Source organism: Glycine soja, chromosome 3 (assembly GCF_004193775.1).
Source record: "Glycine soja cultivar W05 chromosome 3, ASM419377v2, whole genome shotgun sequence".
NCBI lineage: Eukaryota > Viridiplantae > Streptophyta > Magnoliopsida > Fabales > Fabaceae > Glycine > Glycine soja.
Genome location: NC_041004.1, coordinates 43,093,813 through 43,113,325, shown reverse-complemented (window position 1 = coordinate 43,113,325; position 19,513 = coordinate 43,093,813). Strand labels below are relative to the sequence as shown.

General features: G+C 34.0%; 3 protein-coding genes across 6 annotated transcripts; 2 read left to right on the top strand and 1 right to left on the bottom strand.

Annotated features, from left to right (window-relative positions):
• Positions 1 to 891: 891 nt before the first annotated feature.
• On the top strand, positions 892 to 6,221 carry LOC114407287 (E3 ubiquitin-protein ligase RHF2A-like). Of its 3 annotated transcripts, none has more exons than XM_028370335.1 (10): positions 892 to 1,023; positions 1,113 to 1,179; positions 1,907 to 2,044; positions 2,144 to 2,190; positions 2,556 to 2,618; positions 2,702 to 2,810; positions 2,923 to 3,281; positions 4,122 to 4,229; positions 4,313 to 4,681; positions 5,954 to 6,221. In XM_028370335.1, the coding sequence occupies exons 2-9, from the start codon at positions 1,168 to 1,170 to the stop codon at positions 4,626 to 4,628; spliced, it is 1,152 nt and encodes a 383-aa protein (XP_028226136.1). In that variant the 5' UTR covers positions 892 to 1,023; positions 1,113 to 1,167; the 3' UTR covers positions 4,629 to 4,681; positions 5,954 to 6,221. The 3 variants fall into 3 exon arrangements, with proteins under 3 accessions (XP_028226136.1, XP_028226137.1, XP_028226138.1); XM_028370336.1 differs by having other exon boundaries at positions 929 to 1,029; XM_028370337.1 differs by lacking the exon at positions 892 to 1,023 and having other exon boundaries at positions 1,139 to 1,179; positions 1,848 to 2,044.
• Positions 6,222 to 8,085: 1,864 nt separating this feature from the next.
• LOC114407286 (fasciclin-like arabinogalactan protein 15) lies at positions 8,086 to 11,023 on the top strand. 2 transcript variants are annotated; one of them, XR_003665630.1, is made up of 3 exons: positions 8,088 to 9,557; positions 10,528 to 10,648; positions 10,749 to 11,020. XR_003665630.1 is itself a non-coding variant. In XM_028370334.1 (2 exons), the coding sequence occupies exons 1-2, from the start codon at positions 8,255 to 8,257 to the stop codon at positions 10,584 to 10,586; spliced, it is 1,362 nt and encodes a 453-aa protein (XP_028226135.1). In that variant the 5' UTR covers positions 8,086 to 8,254; the 3' UTR covers positions 10,587 to 11,023. The 2 variants fall into 2 exon arrangements, 1 of the variants encoding a protein (XP_028226135.1); XM_028370334.1 differs by having other exon boundaries at positions 8,086 to 9,557; positions 10,528 to 11,023.
• A 3,207-nt stretch (positions 11,024 to 14,230) lies between these two features.
• Positions 14,231 to 18,984, bottom strand: LOC114407285 (protein WVD2-like 4). The gene is made up of 9 exons (XM_028370333.1): positions 18,622 to 18,984; positions 16,674 to 16,911; positions 16,218 to 16,538; positions 16,057 to 16,115; positions 15,858 to 15,935; positions 15,620 to 15,701; positions 15,467 to 15,526; positions 14,997 to 15,104; positions 14,231 to 14,771 (listed from the first exon to the last, which is right to left on the bottom strand). Exons 2-9 carry the CDS (start codon positions 16,905 to 16,907, stop codon positions 14,673 to 14,675), a joined length of 1,041 nt encoding a protein of 346 aa, XP_028226134.1. The 5' UTR covers positions 16,908 to 16,911; positions 18,622 to 18,984; the 3' UTR covers positions 14,231 to 14,672.
• Between the last annotated feature and the right edge of the window lie 529 nt (positions 18,985 to 19,513).

Sequence of the window (19,513 nt, the reverse complement as noted above, 5' to 3'; positions counted from 1 at the left end):
ACAAAATTCATCAATTAAATTATAATGTGCACTCGTGTTAGAATATTTAATTTGTTTATAAATAAAGTTTGACTAAGAATTATTTTCGTCAAGAATCAAACTTGGACTTAACGCCAACACATTACTCAGTTATACCCAATCACCTAGTTACACAAAATTATTCTAAGATGTGATTGGCCAAAAAGTATCACTTTCAAAAGCAAACTTTTTCTTACTGAAAATTAATTTTTTTTTAAAATTGATCTCATTCTTATCCTAATTTGAAGTCTTATAATCAACTGGACTGTTGATTTGGGCCCATTCCAAGCGATGACCAGGCCTTGTTTTGGATTGGTAAAAAAGAGTTTTTGGGCCATTGAATGACTTTCAGAAGGACCACACTTCAAAATAAGTTTAAAACGGACTTTAAAAAGCATGAACTTATGAAAAATGTTTTAAAATAAAGTTTCAAATATATTAACATAATATTAATGAATTTATAAATATATAATAATTTTTCTCCTAATTTTTAAATTTAATAATTTGAATCCGTTTATCTTTTATAAATATATTTTTACTTATAATATCTTTATTTTGATATTATTTTTTGTATATATGCTTAATAATTTGACTACATATTATATATACTAAATAAAATATTTAATATTATTGGGTATTCATTTTTTATATATTTAATTTTATTCTTTAATTACAATATTTTCTATAAGACTATTTAAGATATTATATTAAATAGTTGAAGAAAATTTTTTCTGTTTATAATATTTTATATGATTTAAATAAGATTAATTCTAATAAAAAAATAAAAAATAAGTATTTTCTGAAACAAAAATTACTATTGGATATTGATTAAGATGAAAATGGTGAATGAAGTGATATTTGGAAAACACAAAAATAACTGCGTCCAACGGAATTGAGTGGATATGTAAATGAAGCAGGAGAAAGATGAATAGTTTTGGGTTTTCCCTCCCCTCTGTCTCTGATGCGGTGGGGAGTGGGGACAGGGAGGGTTTGTCATTTCTCAAGGTAAAGGTGAACCACCGCACTCTTTTTTTTTTTTTGGTTTTTTCGTCATCATTACTGATTCGATTCATTTCTCTGCAATGGATTTCTAGCATTCAACCCTTCCTTTTCTCCTTGCCTCTGTCCTGACCCGTTCTTTTCTTCTCCATGCATTCCCAGGTATCTATCTTTTCATCCATTCTATTTCTTTCCCCTTAAATTCCTTATTGCAAACACTTTTTTTTATACGGGGTTGGTTTTGATTCCGTCCTTACATATGATCCTCTTCCTTTGGTATTTTACAGTTTTATTTTTGTGATGTATACGTAAGAAGAATGAATAACCTCGGTTTTCTGCCGCCTTATATATTCCATCTTATATTTTATGGATAATCGATAACTGTTAACGAATTGATCAAATGTTCGAGCCATACTTCCGAAACGGAAATGCTTTTTTTTTTAATCATCAAATAATTTCAGAATGTAAGAAACTGCATTTATTATTACATTTTATTGTGTTTGTTTGTTCTATTTCATTTTAACAACAGTTGTTCTTTATTCTCCGGTGAACTTTCTATTAGTTGGACCCTTTTTTTTTACTTTATCATCTGTGCTGGGGATTGTGATGGGGAGAAATAATTGAAATGGTGAGATTATGTACTTAGTTCAAACTAGTTGGGAGTTTGGCGAAGTAGAGTAGTATTGTGAGGCATTATTTCCTTGTTAGCTTTCTGCTTCGCTAGGTGATTTCGGGTAGAATCTGAATTTTACATGTACTTATTGAAATGAATTTTTGGATAATGAATCTAAATGGATTTCCTTTTGTGTTCACAATATTGTGCATTCAAGAGCACCCCTTGCACAATTCAAAGTATTGCATCTTACTAAGGTTGTGGGCTGATATGTAGAAAGTTGTAGAGATGGAAGACAAGACAGAAAGTCATATGAGTTCAGCTGCGGCCTTTGTTGAAGGGGGGATTCAAGAATCCTGTGATGATGCTTGCAGCATATGCCTTGAGGAGTTTGGTGCAAGTGATCCTTCGACGGTAATATCCACTTTTGTTTCTCAAGTATATTGAAAATCAAATACGGCTTGCTTGAAAAACAGATTTGCTTACTTCTTTTCTTTCTCTTGCTTTTTTCAGGTCACTACCTGCAAGCATGAGTTTCATCTGCAGTGCATTCTCGAATGGTACATCTTAATATCCATTAATTTTTCATATGTTTTATCTCTCAAAATTCAGACTTCTATTTTTGTATGTTTTTCCAGAATCCATTCTCCTGACTTTTATCAATGTTAAGGCCATTCACACTGGTTATGACTTGTGATCTGAGATTGGACTTTGCTGATTGTTTTGTCTGGAAAATTAGTCAACTGGCCTATAAATTTTTAGTATGGATTTGAGTGGGAGGAGGGTCTTTTCACTGTTGAAGATATTCTTGTTATATCTGTATTTCTTAATAGTTAATGCATTAAAAGTTTCTCTTCTCATAAACAAAAAATAAAATAAAATGGAAGAATATACTCTAGCCTTTGCTACTGGCTCTTGTTTCCAGGTGTCAGAGAAGCTCCCAGTGTCCTATGTGTTGGCAACCTATTAGCTTGAAGGATCCTACTAGGTTGGTTATGATTTTGCTTGTAGGATCTATGTTATCATTCTTTTGCTGATTGTGTTATTAAACTTTTATGCATTTTGTGGCAGTCAGGAATTGTTTGAGGTAGTAGAGCAGGAGAGAAGCTTGAGGGCTACCCCATCAAGAAATGCTGCTATTTTTCATCACCCTGCCTTTGGAGATTTTGAGTTGCAGCATGTCAGTTACCAGTCTCTTTGTGTCTATTTGATTGTCTTACATCTTAAGCACATCATAAATCTTTTGTTTGTTTATGTTAGTACTACTTTTTTTTTTTTTTATCATTGTGCAGTTACGCATGAGTCTAAATGATGCTGATTTTAAAGAGAGAATTATTCAACATTTAGCTGCTGCTGCAGCAATGAGGAGAGCTAACCAACTTGGTTGGAGGGAAGGGCAGCGAGCTCGTTCATCAGCTCATGGTCATCCACAATTCTTAGTGTTCTCTAATCAGCCTATTGCACCTTCATCAGTTGCTGGAGGAGAAAATGACCCAACTGCAATTCCTAATAGAAGTCCATCTACCCCAATAACATCCGTTGGAAATGAAGCATCGCAGCAGATCCTGCACCTTCAAACTCAAAGTTCTTCTTCAGCTTCTGGATCTCCTGTCATGGCTACAAATCCTCGAGGAATTTACTCTAATGAAAGGTCATTATGGCCTTATTATTTATTTTCATAAATCATTCTCCTCTCCTTGACATTATGTCTTAGAATTTGGACTTAGGGCCTAACTCAACCCACAAAGTTGGCTTGTAAGCCAAGGATTGCCCTTGCCTTATAAGGACAACATTGACCATTTCTCTAGTTGATGTGGGATCTCAACGCACTTCATCACGTCCAAGACTGGGCATTTGGAGACTGGAGTGTGGACAAATGTAGTTGGCCAAATAACATCAATCCCTTCGCCTAGGAATAAACATCTAGGGCATAAACAAATATGGGTGGATCAATAACAAATCTAAGATATATTCTAATACCATTTTAGACTTTAGACATAGGCCTTGCAGGTGGCCAAATAACAAATGTAGAATAGACTTTGATCCCATATTAGAATTTGGACTTAAGGTCTAAATGAACTCCACAAAAGTGGCTTAAAAGGCGAGGATTGTCCACACCTTATAAGGACTACATTGGTCTTATCTCTAGTTGATGTGAGATCTTAAGAATGTGTTTACTTGGCACACCTTCTTTCTATCTTGAAAAGCTACTAAAAATTCATTTGTATTTATATAAAATGGTACAATTAAATCCAAAATGTTGTCATGCCTAATGGATTCATTATCAGAATTAGAAACTGTTAATGTCTGAATTTCATTGTAAAGTATTTCTGTAAATATAATAGAGTTTTATGTAGATTTTCATAACAGAGGCAAAGTATGCACAATAAACATAAGGAGGGAAGAGTAATTTACTCAATTTATTTTCTTCGATCAATTATTGGTTATGTGGATTAATGAAATTATACCCTGTGCATTTATTTGCTTGCAGAGGCTCTACTGCTTGTTCTTCAACAGCAAACCAAGATAGAGCAGAGCCATCAGAGTTGCAGTCATTTTCTGATTCTCTGCGATCCAGACTTAATGCAGTGTCCATGAGGTATGTTTTTCTAGAATATAATGGATGTGCAAACTGTATTCGTCTAATCAACTTATCTGATATTAACCTATTTTGTGACTAAGATACAAAGAGTCAATCTCAAAAGGCACAAGGGGATGGAAGGAGAGGCTGTTCTCTCGTAGTTCTTCCATGTCAAAACTTGGTTCAGAAACAAGGAGGAGAGAGATAAATTCTGGAATTGCTAGTGTATCCCGATTGATGGAATCCCTTGAAACTAGTGAAAATAATAGAGTTGTGGGTACTTCTTTGTCAAATCATACGGAGGGTTGTTCCATAGGAGGGGTGAGCAACCAGAACAATGTTGAAGCTAGAGGGGAGAACTCTTCACATGATGACAATACTCCAGCTGCTTGTTCTGCTAACTCACATTTAAATTGAGCTCTTTTTTGGTTTCTGTTAATGCATCTCTCCTCAGCATCTCATATTTGGAGGTAAGCTTTGATCTATGTCTAAACCTTCAGAGCAGAATTAACAGATCCTGCCTTCAGTTTATTAACTAAATAGCTGCTTTGGTTCTTATTATAAACGTCACCAATTACTGGGGGGTACCTTTGTACTGAAGGGTTTAGTCTGCCTGGTTCAGGTGGCATAAGGACTTAGAAATGTGTATTAGGATATCATTGTAAAAAACCAAAACAAATTTTCATAGGAATAAGTAACTCATTCATCAAAGCTTGGAAGGTTGAGGGAGCATTTGTCAAACCAAAAGGCATCACTAAGAATTCATGTTGTCCTTCATGATGAGTACCAAATGCTGTCTTAGGGATAATTTGGTGATAAACAGATTTGAGAAAGCCATGGCAGCACCCGATTCATCTAATAATTCAGCAATGATAGGGATGGGAAATTTATTTGGGCTTGATAGTCATCATAAAACCTCCCCCCTCCATCCTTTTGACCAAAATCACAGGGCTTGATTAGGGGACACTACTTGGTCTAATGATTCAAGCCATCAACATGTCATTAATCATTCTCTCCATTCTATTCTTTTGATAATGGTGGTTTTGAAATGTTGCTCCTTCCTTGAGGACTATGATCATGCCTTCTAAGGTACTCCATCAATATTTCCTCAATTATTGGAGAGTTCTCCTCTTACTTGCAGTGTAAGTTAAATAAAATTCCATCCCATCCTTCAAAATTGATTTAAATGATGCTGAGGTTCTAGACAATGACGGGTCTCTTCTTAAATCCATGGCGCCACCCTTCTATGGAGTTTTAATTGTAAGCTCATTAAAATTTGTTGTAATCTCCCTAAGCTTGATAGATAGCTACTCCATTCCCAACATTACTTCAGCCTCTCCAAAAGGAAAAATAAATGAAGAAGTCCAAGTCCTGTTGTTTATCAAAACCCTGTATCAACAAGGTCAAATTAGGACATTTACCTATGGATTTTTCTGCCATTGCCAACTTCCACATGAAAGGGGGAAGTCTCTATAGCCTTCAATTCCATTTCCAATGCCAATTCAGTTGAATTGGTACCAGAAGTCACACATTTGATGCCTTTTTTTCTTCCTAAATTTTCCTAAAGGATGAAGCTATGATAAATTGTTGCTGTGTTATTTCATATGGTGTGATATTTCAGTCTAGCATGATTATAACTTCTTTGTCACGCTGTTGAAACAAAACTAAATGATCAATTTTATTTTACTAACCTTTGGTGCGTATTATATATTTGGTCTCACCCGAGTTTTTTAACCCGTCAGGTAACTTTCTCACGACATGGTGAGGAGCAGATGCTTTGGAAATAGTCGTGTGGCATTTACGTCGTGGTTTGCAATAAAGATTAAGATCTGAAAAACAGCTGTGCTTATAGCTAAAAAGTTAATGTTTCTATGTATATAAATTATGCCTGGAACAGTGAAGAGTTGTGCGTGTCTGGGTGAACGGATTTTTAAACTGGCATGTACTCTGGACATCAATCTATCCATGGGAGAAAAATGCTATGAAATTCAACAGAACTTATGCCCGTGATTTGTCCTAATTCTTTTACTTTTTGCTTATCAATAAGTCGATATAAGATGAAGGTGGCAGCTAGATTGCATGCTGTTTCTGCAACATTTCAACTATTTCATATGCACGGTTACTTGCGGTTGCAGTGAAAAGCCTAAACAAGTAGTTGTTTCAGTTTCTAATAATTGAAGCTAGAGGTCAAGGAGTAACAATGTATAAAATCTTAATATTAGGCGTTAATTGGAAAGTAGGGGAAATTACACTCATATTTCCTGTGGTTTCTTAAATTGCACTTTCTCTAATTTTTAAAAACATCTACACACTTTGTATATTTAACAAAGTGGCACATCCCTTTTTATTTTTATCTAGGAAATGTAAAATTAGAAAATCTTATAGTAATAAGGTGATATACACCCCTTCTTTAATGGAGCAGTTAGTGTTTATTACTTAGGTTTTATAATATATAAGATTTTTTTAACTAATTTATCTTCTTTAAGAAAAACAATTAATTTAATTAATCATATTAAATTTATCAGCAATTTATACTATTCTTTTAAGATTATCTTCCTTTTTCTCTTCATTTAAATTTAATTGTTTCTCACTTAATCAATGTGATTTGTTTTATTCTCTCATCCTAATAAGAGAGAGAATATAATTAATTATTGTAGAAAACAAATAATTAGAAGATGATCTTATAAAAAAAATAAGTAATAAAATAAAAATGATTTTATATATAGAGAAGGAAGTAGTAAAGATTAAAAAGGGTGTGAATGTCATTTAAGAAGAACTCAAAGGCAGGTAAATACAAATTGATCATTTAATTTTTAAAATTAATTTAATTTGATCATTTGATTTTTTTTTAAATTTAATTTGATCATCTAATTTTTAAAATTGATTCATTTTTGTGATTTTGAATTATCACAAAATATGATTTTTTATTATCTAAAATAAAGAATCAAATTGAATTAATTTAAAAAATTAAAAGATTAATTAAATCCAAAAAAATTTAAAAATAAATTAAAGAACTAAAGAACAAATTTAACCTATAAATTCTAGAAAAAAATATAGTTAAATTAGGTTTTCACTTTATAAAAATTATGTTATAAAAGTGTTTTGTACACAAGTGATTCTTGAGATCGCGACAAATTTTGCCAAAAGAAACAAGCATCAGAAATCTAGATACAAATTGTAATGTTAAGTTCACACGTAATTATTTCATACATAAAAGAAGTTTACGATGAAACTGGATCTATGTACAAAAGATATAAAACGTAATAATTGTAGAGATCAAGATATAGAATGAAGCACATGTTGGAAGGTGGATATTATTATAATTTGCTAATGTGTTGCTTTAAATTTTGTGATTTTTCTAAAAACAAGAAGGTTCTAAGAAGAGGGGAGATGTCCCGGTTTAAGGCGAGGGAAACCAGACGGTGATTGAAGAGCAAGTGAAAAAGAAATGTGGACGTCAAACTGTAAGTGAGAAGTGAAAATGAAAATTGACAAAAGAACCACCGCAGGAAGGGAAGTCACCGTCGTCTCCGAGGAAGGCAGAGAAGAGAGGCTTTGGTTTTGGTGACACAATCACGAGTCACGGTTGAAATGGAAAGAAAGGGAGCGTAGAAAATAAATGAACACCGACACTTTGCCTTTAACACACATCACACAACATTCACGTTTCCGCTCGCCCCTCAAAAACAATGCATCTGCTTTCATCTTCATTTGTCATTTAATTTAAGACGAAAGCCTAATAATTAAATTAAACAATGTTATAGTAGTAGTTTACATCAATTTGTTGATTAATTAGACCAATAATGAAATACTAGTACTTATACTTACTTGACTAAAATGGAGTTGTGGCGTGGCTTGGAAAGAAACACATGGAGCTCTGAGTTGCCGTATGGTCCCCACACACAGGCTGTAAAAGAATAGTATATGCTATATGTTCATTTGACATGAAGGCAAAGGAAGAGTTGAGATAGAGACCGAGCAACCATACCCCACACCCACGCATCCTTCTTCTCTTGTCATTTCCCCACACTCTCTTTCCCTCCATGAGCGCCATGGATTTCTCTTCCATCTATGGTGTCTCACACAAACCCTTCCTCACCCTCTTCCTTCTCTTCCTTCTACCTCTCCATTCTCACTCTCACAACTCTACAACCTCAGCTCAGATTAACTCTAACTCCATCCTCGTCGCTCTTCTCGATTCCCATTACACCGAACTCGCCGAACTTGTTGAGAAAGCGCTTCTTCTCCAGCAGCTTGAAGACGCCGTCGGCAACCACAACATCACCATCTTCGCCCCCCGAAACCAAGCCCTTGAACGCGACTTAGACCCTGAATTCAAGCGTTTCTTGCTCGAGCCTCGCAATCTCAGGTCCCTCCAGACTCTCTTGATGTCTCACATTCTCCCCACGCGAATCGCCTCTCACCACTGGCCCGCCGCCGACCTCCTCCACCGCACTCTCTCCGACCACCACCTGCATTTGGCCTCCAAGCCCTCCGGCCAGAGAACCGTCGACTCCGCCGAGATCCTCCGCGCCGACGACGTCCTCCGCCCCGACGGCGTCATCCACGGTATCGAGCGCCTCATCGTCCCCCGATCCGTCCAGGAGGATTTCAACCGCCGCCGCAACCTCGCCGCCATCTCCGCCGTCCTCCCCGAGGGAGCGCCGGAGGTCGATCCCCGCACTCACCGCCTCAAGAAGCCCGCTCCCGTCCCCGCTGGCGCGCCTCCGGTCCTCCCAATCTACGACGCCCTGGCACCGGGACCGTTCATCGCTCCTGCGCCGGCGCCGGGACCGGGAGGCCCGAAACACCACTTCAACGGCGAGCGTCAGGTGAAGGACTTCATCCACACACTCTTGCATTACGGAGGCTACAACGAAATGGCTGATATTCTGGTAAACCTAACGTCTCTGGCCACCGAAATGGGAAGGCTAGTTTCGGAAGGCTACGTTCTCACCGTTTTGGCCCCAAACGACGAAGCCATGGCGAAGTTAACGACGGATCAGTTGAGCGAACCCGGCGCACCGGAACAGATCATGTACTATCACATTATTCCTGAGTATCAAACCGAAGAGAGTATGTACAATGCGGTTAGAAGGTTCGGTAAGGTTAGCTACGATACACTTCGCTTACCGCACAAGGTTCTGGCGCAGGAGTCTGACGGCTCCGTTAAATTCGGTCACGGCGATTCCTCCGCTTACCTGTTCGACCCTGATATTTACACCGATGGAAGGATCTCCGTTCAGGGAATTGACGGCGTTCTTATCCCTCCCGAAGAAGAAGAAGAAGAACGCACTCGCCGCATCAGTCCACTTGTCAAGGTTGCTGCTCCTAAACCAAGAAGAGGTATTCCTTTTTATTAATTAATTAATAATCAATGCTTTTAGTTTTCCTTGCTTGCTTCAGTTTATTATAATTATTTATTTGTTAGGGATTGATTTAGTTTTTGGTATTCGGTGAGTAGTGTTTGGTCGGAGTGAATTGAGGGAAAACTTGTTTGGGTTAAGCACCTTTATTTTTATGTTGGCCGGCAATTCGTGTCTATATTTATGGCATTGTGCTTTCCGGAAAGGACTGGTGTGGAATAGAATACCACGTGTGAAGCCATGGTTTCGTTTCACTTTTTTCGGAAGGGAGTTTTTGTGATTCGCGTGTATGTATGGTAAACTAGTTTAGGGTTTTGGTATCCACTTTGCAACGCATTATTAAACTATTTCGGGTTAATTGAAGAGGAGAAAAGCTTCCCATTGCAGTAGTATTATGCTCTGTTGAGTAAAGCACTATGTATCTATGTGAGATTCTTAGAAGCGGTGAGGAACTTGCCAAATATCAAAGATGCAGACAAAAAGGGTGGTGAAATGAATTTTCATTTCTGTATAGTCTGATTAGCCTGTCCCTTTGTCTTGGCTAGTCCATGTGATTGATTAATAAGAATAATTCGGTGTGCCAAGCTGTAAGCCACATTCTACTTTTCCCACCCAGCCCAACTTAGGTGCTAAAACAGTCTTTCTGTCCATATTATAATCTGATTATTATATACACCCACACCCTCCATTTTGTTGCTTCATATCTTTTATTTACACTCTATTAATTCTAGTCAACTTACATATATTTGGATTCCTTTTTTTTTTTTAATTTAATTGTTTGGTACGAATTTAGGAGGGATATAAAATTCATTGATTCCAAATTTCCAATCACCTTCTGAATAAAAAAACTTGTTTTCTTTCTTTTTATTGTATGCATGTGAAAGTGTAATAGAATTGCCTGGCTATTAGTTGACTTAACATTTTATTTTTTACCTAAACGTATGTGGCAGGGAAGTTGATGGAAGTCGCCTGTAGCATGTTTGGATCTTTTGGACAAGTCTGCCAATGAAATCGCTTTCTCAACTAATTACAAAAATAATAAAGAGTGAATGTATGTAAACTCGATGAATGGTAAGTTTTACTTTTACCCACCACTCATTGCTTGCTTTTATTCATTTCTTGCAATAGCAGGTCTGATCTGATTCATATTTTCCCCCCATGCATTATGCAGTTGTAGAGTAATGATTTCAATACAAAAAGGATGGAAGCATCGTGAATCTATAGTTGGAGAGCGATTACACCGAAGATAACAAAAACAAATTTTCTGTCATTTTGGTCTCATACTGTAATTACATACCATTTTTTTATTAAATTTTATTTTATGTTGATTCTCCGTCTTTATGCGTAAATAACCGACACCCCTTCTTGGTTGCCTTTTTTTTTTTTTCTTCTTGTTTGTATGTATGTGAATCAATTCATACATAATCTACTTTATTATTATTATGCCTTCCAAATGATTATTATGCCTTCTCAATTTCCAACTCGTTTTCTTTAGCACATTTTTTTTAAAAAGAAGAACAACTAACGATGAAAAGGACAGCATAAGATTTATTTATTTAAAATAAACTAATGAAGTGGACATCTGAACTAAATTTTTTTTTCTTCTAAAAAAAGAAAGGAAAGAAATGGACCAGTGCTTAGTTTTGAAGCAGGTGTGTGTGTGCTTCATTTCCTTGTGATTGTAAGCGAAGCTGTTGTTGAGGGGTTTATTTCATGGAAAGCTAAAGCAATGGTGGCGATGATACTGTGGCAGGAAGGAAAGGAAGTAGTTGTGGGATTAATTATTTGCCGAATAAGACAGAGCAGCCAATGGTCTTGCATTGCTGGGCCTAAGCTGGTGCCGGTTATTATAATATTCAATAAAAGCCTCTTAATGGACTAAAAATAAATTAAAGCCTCTTGATGTAACGTCACGTTTGTGCTTTTGTAGGAAACCATTACTCTTAAAGTTGACCCTAACTTTTATAGATCTAACAAATTCTACTCTCTTTTCCAAATTTCTTTCCCGATTAAACTATGGAGTGAGAAAAATTACAGCACTTTCAAATTTCAATACGAAGTTAATTTTCTTTCTTGCACCCAAGATTTATTCCTTTACTCTCGCGTAAGAAAAGTCCTTTAGCTAGACGTATTCCTTGTATGTGTGCGTGCTAGACCTTTAGATGTTATCCTAATCTGTAATCCTTTGGAAGCATTGACATTTGTACTAGCCAAGAGGTGATATTTGTATAATACTTACACTATAGTAACATTCGTTGACAAAACCTAGCTTGCATACTAATTGCACGTCATCATCTTGTCTTTCTCTATTTGTTTATTGCCGATTTCAGGACTTAGGTATGGTGGAGGCAATTTAATAAAAAATAGGCTTAATTGTATATTTATACCCAACTTATTCTCTTCTTAAGAATTTTGCTTCCAATTTTTTTTTCTCTGCATTTTGTCTCTTATTTTTTAATATATAGCAAATTTACATGGCCGCAAGTCTAAAACCTAAGAACCTAATCTCATAATAGATTTTAAACATCCTGCTAAAGTAAGCAAGTGTTTTTTAACTCAAATATTCGAACAACTTAGGTTCTAAGTTATGGCAGAGAAAACATTAAAGCTAATTTTTAATTGTTCTATTAGATGAAAAATTTGTTTGACCTATAGATAGTATTTGATAAACAAATTTTTTTATTAGTTTGTAGTATTTTTTTAAACACCACTTCAAGTAATGTTTTTTGGAGAGGTAATTAAATTTTAAAATAGGTTCTCTTTGTGATTATGGTTTTCATGAACACCTGAGAATGAAAATAAGTATAAAAATTATTTTTTATTATTTAGAACTTATTCTTTGCTGCAACAAAAAAGAATGTAACATATGGGTGAGTACCTATTATGGCTATCATTTATTATAACAAAAAAGATAATGCAGTCTATAAGTATCCTTAGTCCTATTATCACTGTTTGTCAAAATAAAGAGATAATGTGATTATATATATATATATATATATATATATATATATATATATATAAAAGAATGAAAGCTCATATCAAATTTGTTATTATTTATTATTGATTATGATTTCTAATGAGTTCAGGAGAGAGTAGATATCGTTCCTTTTTACAATACCCTATCCTATTCAGAAAATTATCTTTCTCTTTTTTATAAGACGCTTTATTCACTTCACTTTCCTTCTTTTTTTTTTTCTTTTTTTTTTTCCTGTTTTCACTTTCCTTTTATCGTCTCCCACAATCACACGTTTTTTTTTCCTGTGTTCATTTTATTCACTGGCGATAGGTATGCCTCTTGCCATTTTCCCCGCTTTTTGTTTTTTCCTTTCTATAGTTCGTTCCGGAATCTTAATGCCGGATCATTGTTTGCTTGGTTAGGGAAACTAACATCTAGAACATAGTTTTTGCTTTCTAGTATTGCTCCAGAATAAAAAATATTCCAAGGAGCTATGATTTTTTATAGTAGCAGAAATTCAAACAATATAACGATTAAGAACATTCGGTTGGATGATAGCCTCAACACAAAAGTTAGTGAATAACATTCCATAGCCATCCGAGGTTAGAACATAATGTATGTAATTTGACTTGTCTCCGTAATATTTGCATTCAGTGCCTCTCTCAAAGTCTATAACTTCAATGAAATCTGCATTTGTCAATTTTTAGAAAGGTCCTAACTGCAAATTTTGTGAACAAAGAGACCCAATCAAATCGTTTCTCAGTTTATATATATCTTTCTTCTGCTGATGCATCCAAAGTATAACATGCTATCCCTACGTGCAATACTAAAGAGTGTTTGGTTTGGTTGTTTTCTATCTTTATTAAGTGATGAAAATGTGTTTGGTTGGATTTCTAAAGACATCTTCAGTAAAAATGAAAATAGGAAACAATCAGAAAATGAAAACAATAAATTCTTGTTTTTAGTGTTTTCAGTTGAGAACAGAAATCTTATTTCGGATAAAATGAAATTGCGGGATGACAATGAATGTAATTTTAAGCAAATATAAAAATACAAAAAGACAAGAAGTCAATATATCATAAATTTTTAATATTTTTATTTAATAAAAACAGAAAATAAAAAATCAAATCAAACATGTTTTCAGAATTCTAATATTTTAAAAATGAAAACAATTTTCAAAAAATAAAAACAGGAAATAAAAATAAAAAATGAAAATGCAAACCAAACATACCCTAATAATGCAGAAAAGGAAGACATCTATCAGTATGATGATGGAAGGCCACCATTTTTTTTATATATAAAAAGGGTATTTAAGTAAATAAAAAAAACAAAAAAAAATGAAACGGAAATTCATTTAGTAATTAGTTACAAATAAATTTATAATAAACAAGAATACTGATTAAATTTTTAATTATATACTCTCTTTCAAAATGAACATAAAAAAAGGAATAAGATATGCGCAGTAAAAATTGAGGTACTGAGCTTCAATGACTACTCTATATGCGTAGCCTAAAATGTCTTGGTGTTTCTTTCAACATGTGTATGTTACTGAATCAAATCATTTGTCTCAAGTGCATGTTTTATTCCTCCAACACCTTACTAAAAGCACAATTGTAACTAAGAAAAGAGTTGTAAGAGATTTTTCTTCCAGTGTCATTTTTCAATTAACGAAAAAGAGAGAATTTTAATCCGTCAAATACATGGACGACTTGCTAAATAATGAATTAATAAGGCATTTTAATGTACATCACGGAGGGTAAAAGCTCAACATAATAAAACAACTCTTATTTGCAATACACGTTTATGATGAACATGAACCAACCTCTATTCACAATGATAATGAAATAGTTGACAACATAGGGCTCTAATCTTACATAATTATCAAGTCCGATGATATAAATCTACACTCCAACAGTAACCTTATATGACACAAGTTCGGGTGTTGTTCAATTTAGAAGCAGTGCACTATTTGGTGCATGAACTGTTTCAGATTGTAACTCCATTTCATTTTTGCATTCAGAATTGTTAACATCATGTGGATCTTGGCATTCTTCTTTGTTTTCTGTGGTTACATTTTCCTTAGAATTCAGCTTGGCTTGGGTTTTCCGGATTGGTTTCTTTGAAACCACATCTTTATTATCAAGTCCGAAGATAAGACTTATCTTCTCCTGAATTGTTGTTCATAGTAGGTTCTTTGTGCCTGCCAAGCTTTGGGGATCTTGGGCGTGTTGTTGGTATCTAATTGGTAGATAAAATACATCAGAATGTGTAACGAAAAAAAAAACGATAGAATATCAAGAGAGAGATTAAAAACATTGTAGCAATACGAGATAGCTATATTATATTACTTCAAGATGAGAATCTATTACCATAAAAAATTAAGGAAAAGGGATAGATGGTAGATTGTGAATGTAGACAAACATTTCGTGACCACAATTGGAAGTTAACTTTTAGATTAGTTACCTTCTTCAGCTCAACTTTGGGAGGTGGTTCCTTATAGAAACTTGGCATTGGAGTTGCTTTGAATGCCATGCTCTTCCTCAATAGCTTGATCTCTGCCTCTTGGTTTTCCTGCCGGAAATCCAGAACAAAATATGGAGAGAATAAGCTTAAAGCAGCAGATAAGCTGTTAGTGAAAACTTAAGCATCAAGATGAAATAGAAATATGTTGAAGTCAGTTTGTATAAATTTTTCAACAAGTACTAATGAGAGAGAAGAAAAATAGAATCAATTAATGCATTTCAACCTATGAAAAAAATTAGATGAGAGATCTTTTAAGAAATGTTGGCATTACATCAGTTAATTTTAATTTAAAAGAAAGTTTGATTCATTTACCTCTTTATTTTTTTTTCTTTATAAGTAGTTATTGATAAGTTTATCTATAATATTTCCAAGATAGTTTAGTTAAGTTATTGTGATGAATGATGATATACCTTTGATTTAACTTGTAGGTTAGTTTTCTCTGCTTCCTTGGCTAGAATTTTTGAGAAAAACTGAGTAAAAAGGGATAAAATGGGATTAACATCTGGTTTAGGCATTTGCAATAGTAAATCAATGGGGCTGTAAGGTTCAATTCAAGCAACAACCTCCTTCCGCTTCTCAGCTCTTTCTTCCAATCTAAAGGAAAATCCACTTCCATTGCTTCTCAGACAAGGGGTAGCACTTCTGCTAACATATATATAAAAAAGTTTTCACCAACATTTTAGCTAAAGTCAGAGAAGAAAGGAAGCTAGTTCATTAAGAATTGAAAGAACTCAAATCCTATAAGAAATAGAAGAGCAAGGATGACAATATGTCCACAGAGTAATAGGGTATAAATCATACGAAGTTGTGGAATGAGAATCATCATCCTCTTTATTTGCTTTTGCAGTTTTTGCTGTGCTTGACACCTGATCAACGGGTCTGCAATAATGTAAAAAACCTTAAATCGATAATTCTTGATGGCAACACTACAAACCTTAAGACTGAAACAGAATGTAAAGATGGATTTAGTAAATCCTAATCTTGGGAGGTTGTAACTTACAACGATGCCTCAGAAGTTTGGCTCTTGGTGAATGCAGTAACTGTAGTGGACCTACCAAACTGGTACAAAAAACTAATGTCATGAACATAGAAACAAACCATTGATAAGAGGCAATGAAATTACACAAAGAAACGACGATGAGGAGAATTGAAAGTCTCTACCGCAGAGCGTTTCAAAGCAGGCATGCCAGTGTTGGTTTTTGCCAGGGAGTTGCCTTCAGAGTTTGTTGACTTGTTTAAATGACGAATGTGGCCCTCACCTCTGATCCCATTACCTTGAATATGTCTAACTTTTGGCTTCACAAGATACCCATCAATGCTTTTCTGCATAGCATCTTCACCAGCTGATTTGGCTGGGAAAGAAAGGCTTTGTGAAAGGGATGGCCTTAGTTTTTGAGATATTGAAATTGGACCCTTCAAAATGGGTTTGTCTTTGGCATATTTGTTGCTCCTGGAAGCAACACTTGCTCTACCACCAGTTTCCTAATCACGTTAACTAAATTAGTAAGAACCCCTTACCACGCTTATATTATGTGTTGTAAGTGTAAATACTCATCATGACCAGTAGTTAAGTTGAAACAAATAATAATAATAATTCAGATACATTCTGTATGGTACCTTGGCACCTTTTGAATTTTTATTTGCAGAAGTTTTAGAGGCTTCAATTACAACTTTGTCACCAGCAGAAATGGGGCCTTTAGCATCCACTGTGGGTTTAGAAACTTCATTCTTAGTCTGAATTTCTGCGCCATTACAGTCATTTTCTACTTCTTTCTTTATATTCTCCACCTTGGTTGTTACCCCAATAATACGTTTCTCTACCTCCACAGCAACCCTGTTTTCAGATTCCATTGTGCTGTAAATTTCACAAAGTAAAGTCGAGTTGAAGGATGATCCATTGTAAAAAAAAAAAGGCATATTTTTCTCTGTTTCTGATGCACACAATTTTAATCCATAAACTATACCCATCAGGAGTAATTTCTTTTATACTTACATTTTAATTTTAATCCATAAAAAAGAGATAACACTATATATATAATATAATTGTTTTTACTCAACAAAATATATTATCATATATGATCATCTTGTTAACTTTTAGGATAACTAAATTTTTTTACATTATGAATACAATTATTTTAAGCTCTAAAAATGAATTTGTTTCTTTTTGTGCCTTAAAAAGTTTAAAAGGTTTCAAAATGATTCTTAGCATATGTTATTTAGATTAACGTTAGAAATGTTATACACACATTTCAATACAAATTAACGGATAAAGTAAAATAAAAACAAAAACAAAGATCATAATCCTTTGATAAAATTATTTTTATTTTAAAAATATTTTTTCATCTAAAAATCAAATATATATTTACTAATTATGTGATATGTATTTACGTGTTATATCACATGTCATCTTAGGATGATTGTCGTGTAATATGTTCGAAAATATGTTACATCATTACTTAAAAATAAAATAATTATAAAGATAATAAAAAAAATAAAAAATAAAAAGAAAATCAAATGAATAAAATTAAATTTGCTACAAGACTAAAATTATAATTTATATATGCAAGAAATGACATAGGATCAAAATGAACAATTTTTTTAAAATGACTAAAATTAAGTTTTATATGAAACCAAAGATATATTTTAGAACAAATTTGAAGGTGCTGAGACCCTTCGTTCTTTCCACGCTCCAAAAATCGTGCAGTTCCAATGGAAAGAGAAAACAACAAAAAGAGAGTAAAAAAAGAAAGTAAAAAAGAGAGTGAAAAAAAAACTCTAAAATACAATCCAATTGTCTCGTGATGACGACTGAACAAATATTATAATACTATTGATTACACTCGTCCTCTCCTTGAGTTTTTTTAAATTACATACAACACTTCTATTTTTCTATTTCTAGAATAGCCTTTAATGTTTGAAAACTAAAAATTACACTTAGACCCCTATAAAGAAGCCTATTGTGTTATTTGAAAAAACCTCCAGGATGTTATTATGATTTGGGCTATGTTTTATATATGCAAGAAATGATGGCCCATGAGAGAACAAAAGCATACAATGCCATTGCAATTTATTTCATTATAGGTGTTCTTAATAGGGCAAGATCTAGAAAATATACAAGACAACTTTACTTTAGAGATCTTCTTTTTCATAATTTTTACTTAAACTTCCGTAAAAAAAAAGAAGAAAAAAACACTTAAACTTCGAAACCTTCCTTGCTACGTAAATTTGATGCGGTTTATACGCGCGCGCGTGTGTGTGATGATTTTACTTAAATTTAGACTTCAGCGTTGTCCGTTCATATAAGATTAGTCTCTGCATTTTTACAATCCTCGGAAATAAGACAAGCAATAAATAATGAAACGGAACTTCATTCCCCGCACTCCGCAAATTTAATAACAGATAAGATTCACTTGATCTAAATCTAAAATACACAAAATTCAATCAATGAAGCAACTGTAGAATCAAATCACAATGGATGGAAGGAAGACAAAATGCATATGTAAAACATCATGAATGTGAAAAATTCAGAACCAGAAATCAGATATAAAGTATAGACCACGGTTACCTCTAAAACTTGTGGTTCTTGAGTACTGGACTTGATTTAATAACAAGACTCACGTGGACAAACAGTGAAATGGAGATCGCGTAACGAACTAAAAGATTGTGTTGTGTTGTATTGTGCTTATAATTGGCAGTGCAGAAGACAGAACAGAACAGAGTAGAATGTGAGTATTGATGGTGGTTTGGATTATGAGCACAATAAGAGAAGACTTTTAAAGTGTGATCGATTATATAGTTGTTGAATTTGAAAGGTGTGAAAGAGAAAACTCAAGATTTGTTTTGTGGAAAGACTAGCTTTCAATGAATGGGATAAATGGATTGAGAGGAACTGCCACAATGACTTTTCTACCACTCCGTAACTGTCACTGGAAGCAAACTTCATTTCTTTTATTGTTTAACTGTCACTGCAACCCATCTTATGAATGGTGAAATTAAATTACATTACATGACTTCGGAAACAACGTCTCACATTCTTCCTCTTCCTTCTTTGTTAATCACCACTATTTTAATTAATCAATCATTTCTCTCATAATTATTATCAATTCCTAAAGGAAGGTTTCTTTGTAATATTTTTGGTTTGGAGATTTTGGCACAGGCATTTGTGGTTGTCTACAAAATGCTGACTATGGCTCAACCAATTTGACCCAATTATTGATGAATAGGATAATGCTTGTTTCTTCTCGGGAAAGAAGAGAACCTTACCTTGTCCACACCCCTATGAATTTAGTTATAGTGTGGAACAAATCACTCTCTTGGTTTTGTTCATTTGATTCTAAAGATTAATCAAACACATATTTGCATATCCATTTTTTAAGCAAGATATTTCTTAATCAAAGTTAGTGATTAATTCCTCCAGGTACTAAAATTCACTTAATGAATTAATCTCTTTTAATATA

Coding starts and splice junctions, on each gene's coding strand:
- LOC114407287 (XM_028370335.1), top strand. Junction 2,045..2,143: donor GTGCAAGTGATCCTTCGACG/GTAATATCCACT, acceptor TGCTTTTTTCAG/GTCACTACCTGCAAGCATGA. Junction 4,230..4,312: donor CTTAATGCAGTGTCCATGAG/GTATGTTTTTCT, acceptor TTTGTGACTAAG/ATACAAAGAGTCAATCTCAA.
- LOC114407286 (XM_028370334.1), top strand. CDS start 8,255: ATGAGCGCCATGGATTTCTCTTCCATCTATGGTGTCTCACACAAACCC. Junction 9,558..10,527: donor TGCTCCTAAACCAAGAAGAG/GTATTCCTTTTT, acceptor CGTATGTGGCAG/GGAAGTTGATGGAAGTCGCC.
- LOC114407285 (XM_028370333.1), bottom strand. CDS start 16,907: ATGGAATCTGAAAACAGGGTTGCTGTGGAGGTAGAGAAACGTATTATT. Junction 15,936..16,056: donor CAAACTTCTGAGGCATCGTT/GTAAGTTACAAC, acceptor ACATTATTGCAG/ACCCGTTGATCAGGTGTCAA. Junction 14,772..14,996: donor CCAAAGTTGAGCTGAAGAAG/GTAACTAATCTA, acceptor TCTACCAATTAG/ATACCAACAACACGCCCAAG.